General features: G+C 44.1%; 2 protein-coding genes across 2 annotated transcripts in view; both read left to right on the top strand.

Annotated features, from left to right (window-relative positions):
• The first annotated feature begins 356 nt into the window (after positions 1-356).
• LOC107094967 (microfibril-associated glycoprotein 4-like) lies at positions 357-3,840 on the top strand. Its single transcript, XM_015390904.1, has 6 exons — positions 357-459; positions 568-788; positions 926-964; positions 1,647-1,743; positions 1,816-1,983; positions 3,564-3,840. Exons 1-6 carry the CDS (start codon positions 357-359, stop codon positions 3,803-3,805), a joined length of 870 nt encoding a protein of 289 aa, XP_015246390.1. The 3' UTR covers positions 3,806-3,840.
• Positions 3,841-5,907: 2,067 nt separating this feature from the next.
• LOC107094966 (microfibril-associated glycoprotein 4-like) overlaps positions 5,908-6,904 on the top strand; it is a 5,001-nt gene continuing 4,004 nt past the window's right edge. Inside the window, exon 1 of the mRNA XM_015390902.1 lies at positions 5,908-5,911. Coding sequence (XP_015246388.1) covers positions 5,908-5,911 — 4 coding nt within the window. The remainder of the gene's footprint in view (positions 5,912-6,904) is intronic.

The raw sequence follows: 6,904 nt of genomic DNA, 5'->3' as shown, positions 1-6,904 counted from the left end.
CAAAGTCCAGCGGATTGATGTTTTTTAACTTTTCTGGACTGATTCTGACCTGCATGACGGAGAATCTTCACCAGGACAAGTTCAATGTTCTCAGTTTCTTTTCACCCCTGGCCTAAACTCTCTGAGTTGCATCTGAGCTTTGTTCTCTTCCCCGGTTTTATTCTTTAATCATTAATGTTTCCCTCTCAGTTTATCTTTTGAAATGTTTGCTTTAGAAATCCGTTATCTTTGAAATGACTTTCATCCGGACTGCCCTGATGGAAATCCTGTTGATCAATTCGGGCATCTACTGCATTTCATCACATCCAGAGATCCAGGAAAGTTCCCTTCAGGTAGCAGCAGCTTCTAAAGCCCTAATGTACCTTTATTCCATCAGGGTTTCTGTAAATGATTCACCTCTGGTGTATAAATACAGCTTAGAGTTTCCATCGGGTCACTTCCACACATCTGACCATGAAGGTGAGTTAATGGGTGAAACTAAACTGGGAGAACTGGTGAAATGTTGTGATGCTTTGGGTATTTTAACAGAACCAGAGAGTAAATTGTTGTTCTGTGTGATTGGATGAGCATCGCTGCTTTTCCTCTCAGAACCAACATGTTTTATAGTGAATAACCGGAACTCTCCTCCACTCCAGCTGCCGGCGGCAGTTTTCCTCCTGGTTCCCATCATGAGCCGCTGCTCAGACCTCGTCCTCCCTCTGGACTGCAGCGACGTTCAAAGGCAGAATACCAGCAGGCCCAGTGGCGTCTACACCATCTATCCCATCGGCGCCACCTCTGCTGTCCTGGTAAACCCACCGTCTGCAATGAAGCTCCTCCTCACTGTCCTGTGGTGGAAAATATGGACGCCTGATGCAGGAAGTCCACCATAAAACGGTTCCTGAAATGTTGCTCCAGCACAACATGTGGTTTATGTTTTGTGCAGGTGTTCTGTGATATGGACTCTCTTGGAGGAAAATGGACTGTAAGTATTTTAATGAGTAGTTTTCTGTTCTGGGCTCTAATTATTCCTCCATTTATCCACCATTAACCTTCTGATAATATTTGGCAGCTAAATATTTATTTGCACAATGTACCTTTTCTTTTAGTATACCTCTGAATCCCAAACCCATCTTTTTTATTTTTATTTATATGTCTAACATCTGTTCCAGATGTGTTCATAATGCACCAACCTGTTCTTTAAGCTGTATTTGAATTCAGCTTTGTTGCTCCGTGCAGCGAAGGAGGTCTGGATTTAAACCCCAGCCATGGTTCTTTCTGAACAGATGCTGCTTTCTTTGTTTAAAAAAGATGATTAAAGGTTTTAATTTGATGGATCCAGTCCAACGCCTACGCAGCTGCGCTCTCAATACAGAACAGTCTTTGTTCAGCACGACAGAACAGAGACTGGATTAAGGAGCTGATTGGGAGCAGGTGTGAACAGAGCAGTCTAGAAGGGAGCCAGGGGAAAGGTGGCCAACACAAGAGGGCAGCAGAGGGCAACCAAGAAAAACCTAAGAACTCAAATACATCCACAAAATAGGAATTAAACCAATAAAACTAGAAAACAAAGAAAAACATGAATGAATGTGAAACTGAAAACTCAAAAGAAACCAGAACAAAGACCGTGACAGGTATATTTAGTGTAACTGGTTAACCCTTTCCAGGTGTTCCAGAGAAGGATGGACGGTTCAGTGAACTTCTATCGGCCCTGGGATCAGTACCGGAGCGGCTTTGGGAACGCCGTTGGGGAATACTGGCTCGGTGAGACATCAAGCAGCTTTCCTCCTCAGACCACAGACGTCAGAAAGACGAATTTCTACGTCTGACTTTCAGGTCTTGAGAGTCTCTTCCACCTCACTCAGAGGAAACGTTATGAGCTTCTGGTGGACATGGAGGACTTTGAAGGAAACAAGGTGTATGCGCGTTACTCCAGCTTCTCCATTGGTCCTGAGTCCGACGGCTACAGACTGCATGTGTCTGGGTTTACGAACGGAGGTGCAGGTGGGTCACCGTGAAACTCAGCCAGCAGATCATTTCCCAGTAGTGAACAAGTTTAAAACGTTTTATATTTGTTAGGAAGGGTCGCCCTGCTGTTTACAGCTTCACTTTGCTTCAGATAAGACAGGTGATCACATCAGATTATTAAAAGAAAGAGAAACAGACCTGTGACACGATGCTGTGTCACCAACCTCCACTGTTGATGCTGCATGAAGTGTTATTGGTTTAAACTAAACGTGTCACAATCTTCTATCAAACCAGAGAAGAATAGGAATGGGCTGCTACTACATAGTCGGTAGTTTCTCTGATGCTGACGACCGCCCACCCAACCGGGAAAGTCTGCAGCTTTAAAAACCCACCATCAACAGACTGGTTTCTGTGTGACGACTATAAATCTGAGGATCAAACTCTGCAAAAGCTGAATGTAGAAATAAAACATGAAAAAAGCTCTGCTGAGGACAGCAGTTTCCGTTTGAGAAAACCTCATAACACACCATGTTTACTTCTAGAGCCGAATCATTGGCTGCAAAGCTGCAGACTGGAGGAAAAGCTGTCTGAAACACAAACAAGAACATTTATAAAAACACATAAAAGAAACAACAAAACTAATAATTTCAAATAAATGACGTCAAAACTAAGACTGTTACTTAATTCACAAGAACGTGAGTAAGAACCCGGCCAGGGCTAATGTGGACGAGCTAACATTAGCCCTGGCTGCTGCAGACGTGCTAACGTTAGCCCTGGCTGCTGCAGACGTGCTAACATTAGCCCTGGCTGCTGCAGACGTGCTAACGTTAGCCCTGGCTGCTGCAGACGGCTAATGTTAGCCCTGGCTGCTGCAGACACGCTAACGTTAGCCCTGGCTAATGTGGACGAGCTAACGTCTGCAGCACCCTAACATGACTGTTTATTGGCATCTCTAAATTCTCCTTAGGTGTGAGTGGTTCTGTGTCTCCGTGTTGCCCCGCGTCAGACTGGCGACCTGACCAGGATGACCCCGCCTCTCACCCATAGACTCCTGGCGATAGACACCAGGACCCTGACAGGGACTAAATCGGACAGCGCAGAGAGGTGGCGCTGGTCAGACTCGTCAATCTGGAAGAAGAAGAAGAAGAACTCGGTTGTTTGAACATGCTCAGTGCGTGAGGTTCTGGTAGATCGGCTCGTAGGTCTGCTTCATCAGCAGGATTTACTCACCAACACCTCAGGAGGTCCGACTGAATTTCAAACATGTTTGATTTTCTCCTGACCTCATGATTCCTGATGGGGAGGTGGTCGTTAGAGGCCGATCACCCCTCGTTACCCCCTGTTCACTGCACCACGCAGGATGCACCATCAGGCTGAAAGTTGTCCCGATCGAAAAATTCTCGCACGACTAGAGAATCAGCCCGAAAAGAGAAAAAATTTATCGTCCGCCCGGCTTTAGGCTCCATGCACCATCGTATAACAACAAAAGCAAAGGTTGAGACCCTGAGGGAACCAACACTCTCCATCCCCGATGACATCATGTCCATGAACCACAGAACAGGCAGAGAGAGAAAACATTTATGCTTTTCTTCAGTAACATTTTCATGTTTCTGCAGGAGACTCTCTGACGTATCATAGTGAACAGAAGTTCGTGACATTCGACCTTCCGGAGGGAAACTGTGCCAGAGGGTACCAAGGAGCGTTCTGGTACAAAACGTGTCACTATGCCAACCCTAACGGGGCCTATCTGTGGGGCCCACACACCCATTTTCGAGCTGTTGGAGTGGAATGGTTTCACTGGAAAGGCTATGAGTATTCCCTGAAGGCCATCAGCATGAAGATCCGCCCCCTTCAGTAAATCTTTATCTCTGGTTTATTTCAGGTAGAGCTTTACCTGACTAACCTCAGCTGCTGGAAATCAAATGATTATTTATTCATTGATTTCTTTAATAAGTCAGCTTTTTTTGTTTTTAGATCTCCTTTTCGGCGTTTTCTCTGTCTTTTTAAAATATGTTTTTTGTGATTTAATCTCTTTCACTCTTATCTCTGCCTGTGCTGGCATTATGCTTTGAACTTTAGAAACTGTTTGACAGCAGCGCTAAGATGTTCTTTCATGTCTTTATTCCAGAAGTTTATTTAAAAAATGTAATTTATTTTTTTATTTTGGTTACTGAAGTTGGTCTAAGATTGATCTATTCTGTACAATAGAATTTCATATTTCTATGGTTGGAAAATTTAGTTAATTACTCATAAAACTTTTCACTCAGCCTGTTTGACCTGCAAGGCCTCAGTATTCCCGTGTGTGGATGTTTTTACATAAGGCAAACCTTCTTCCCATAACAAACCATGTTACTGTTTAACCAAAGTGTCATTAATTAGTTTTGACTGACTTCTTTCCATTATTGTCAGTAAGGAGGAACGAACGCTGCTCAGATCAGAACAGGGCTGATTATGGTGCAATAAGGGCCGTATGATGAACTGTTCTCTCTTTGCAAAGATAAAAATAAAGTGCCGACTGAGTGAAATCCATCGCTCTCCGTTTATGTAACCATGGTGAATGGTTAAATACTTTTTTCTAAATACAGAATTGATACGCTTTTAAAACAAGCATATAAAATCGGGTCTCCAAAGTAATAAAGCTGTGTGTTTTCTCTGCACTGAGACGCTGGGGGCGTGTCCTTAGCTTCAACGCCTTCATCTTGCAGGAACTGCTGACACACTCCAGTCTCATGAGGTCTAGCATTGGGAGCCCAGGGCTAACTGCACCAGCAGATGGTCTCAATCTCATCTCTGTACCAGATTACAGTCCAGCTACCTCTAGGGGCACATGGAGAACCTGAAGAAATGTTCCCCACACCATTACTGACCCACTGAAGGACCCACTAGCAGGCAGCAGATCCCTCTCCAGACCGTCATTGTGCTCAGTGTGGCCTTGCCATCATCTGTGAAGAGCACCAGTGGTGAATTAGCCAATCCTGGTGTTCACTTGCAAATGCCCAGCATCCTCCATGGTGTTGTGCTGTGAGAACAACCCCCATCTGTGGACGTGGGGCCCTCATACCATCCTCATGGAGTCCGTTTCACAGCTGTGGATTGCTGGAGGTCATTGTGCAGGGCTCCTCCTTTCACTAGGAGCTGTGGGAGTTTCTGCATACCCAATGAGTCCCAACCTACACATCGGTCTGAACTGCTGCAGTGAAGATTAATCTGCTCCTTTGCATCCTAGGGTGGTTCATTGGACCCATCCAAACTTGATGACCTGCTGAGCTACGTCTGCAGACCACTTCTGCTCTTTAAACCTCAGAGGAGTCATTGCAGACTTGAAGCTTTTTGCTTTTCACAGGTAAGTAGTTTCAAAACCATCCTTTGATGGCAAAGTTTTTTTTTTGGGACCAGAATTATAACATTTACATTTAGGGTCATATTTAATCCTAATATGGTTATTCCTGAAACATTACTGATGGCCAACAGGAGAGCAGTTGCCTCATGTTAGCGTTACATATACTGAACCCAGCCAGCAGAGGTCACCAGAGCACAGGTTTAAAGCAACCCAGACAGCAGTTTGGATTCAAAGGAAGGTTTTTAATCAAGAGCTCTGCAGGTAAACATCCCTACCATCTTGAATCAAACCAAATAAACTGGGAATGGTAAAAAACAAAAACAGAAAGGGATCTCCTTCCTTCCAGTAAAGAAAATAAAATATTTAACCCACACCCCAAGACACTAGTTTCTATTTATAGAGTTTCTGAATGGTGTCCCATGTAAAAGCTCCAGTAGGTTAAATACCCCTCAGTAGTTATCTAACTTGGTCAACAGTTGCCCTTTTGACCCCCATGGAGGGGCTCCCAGGCTGCTCTGCAGGGACTGGAATGGGATTGAAAGCCTCCGGGCTGTACTGAGAGTGAGAACTGAAGTCTCGTGCTCGCATATATCCGCGGTTTGAACGGACAACATGGGACGATGGGTAGACGAGACGTGTCGCCATTCCTGGGGAAACATCGGAGGCCCACTGAGAGTGAAGCAGCAGATTGTTGGCGCTCTGGCTCAGCAGGTCTTCAATCATCTGATCCATTTCTGCATCGTGCAGAGCTGAACGTAGCGCATTAGATCCATCGCCAAAATCCGATCCAACCCCACTGCTGGTGTAAGCAGAACCAGGATCAGAGGAAACTCCTGCAGTGAGGTCAGAACCGACACCAACTCTGTAGTCTATATTGGGCCAACCAAAACCTGGGAACAAAAGATCAGACATCATCCTGTTAGGCTTTCAGTTAGAGATTATATCCAAGTTTATTTTACTGCCCAACATCCGTAGGTGACTACTGTGTTTCTACTCACGGTATTTTATAGGAAAACAGACTCCAATGTTGAAAAGAAGGAAAGGAATCCAGAAAATTCTGCTGAGAAAGACTTTTTCAGTTAATAAACAAAATAAAAAACATCTTAACACAGGAAACAAACTCACCTGAAAACACATCGACACTCCATGTTGCACAAAGTGAACTCTGTTAAACAGAAGCCTTGATGTGTTTTATTGGTTCCTCAGCTGCATCAATTAGCCGCACCTGCTTCCTCTCAGCATCATTACTCCCAACAGGCCTGATTTCAGCTGGAGCCAGAAACTTTCCCACTTCCACTGTTAAAAATGGTCATGGAACCATATTAGCTACAAACAGTTAGATTTTCTTAGTCTTCATTACTTGGACAGTTTCTGCAGGTCAAGCTTCTTGACTTCCAAGTTTGTTTTTGTTTTTTTCTTCACTTTCTTATTCACTAATTGATATTAATTTATGTAAGTTACATTTTTTCCAGTTTAGAAGTTGCCCTGATCCGAGTCCTGCGTAATGAAGGAACATTCACTCAAATTACAGCTGATGTCTTTATTTCTTACTGCAGCAAAGATGCTGAACTGTGATGATAAACTTTATTAAAGTGTTTTTGTGTTTCTTCTTCCAAC

The sequence above is a fragment of the Cyprinodon variegatus genome, unplaced genomic scaffold, assembly GCF_000732505.1.
Source record: "Cyprinodon variegatus isolate N-32 unplaced genomic scaffold, C_variegatus-1.0 Scaffold517, whole genome shotgun sequence".
Taxonomy (NCBI): Eukaryota; Metazoa; Chordata; class Actinopteri; order Cyprinodontiformes; family Cyprinodontidae; genus Cyprinodon; species Cyprinodon variegatus.
This window is presented reverse-complemented; position numbering and strand designations above follow the sequence as displayed.

Excerpts from the sequence above, each read along its gene's own strand:
- LOC107094967 (XM_015390904.1), top strand. The coding sequence starts at position 357 with ATGTACCTTTATTCCATCAGGGTTTCTGTAAATGATTCACCTCTGGTG. Across the intron at positions 460-567 it reads CCACACATCTGACCATGAAG|CATCGCTGCTTTTCCTCTCA; the intron begins GTGAGTTAATGG and ends TGATTGGATGAG. Across the intron at positions 1,984-3,563 it reads GTTTACGAACGGAGGTGCAG|GAGACTCTCTGACGTATCAT; the intron begins GTGGGTCACCGT and ends ATGTTTCTGCAG.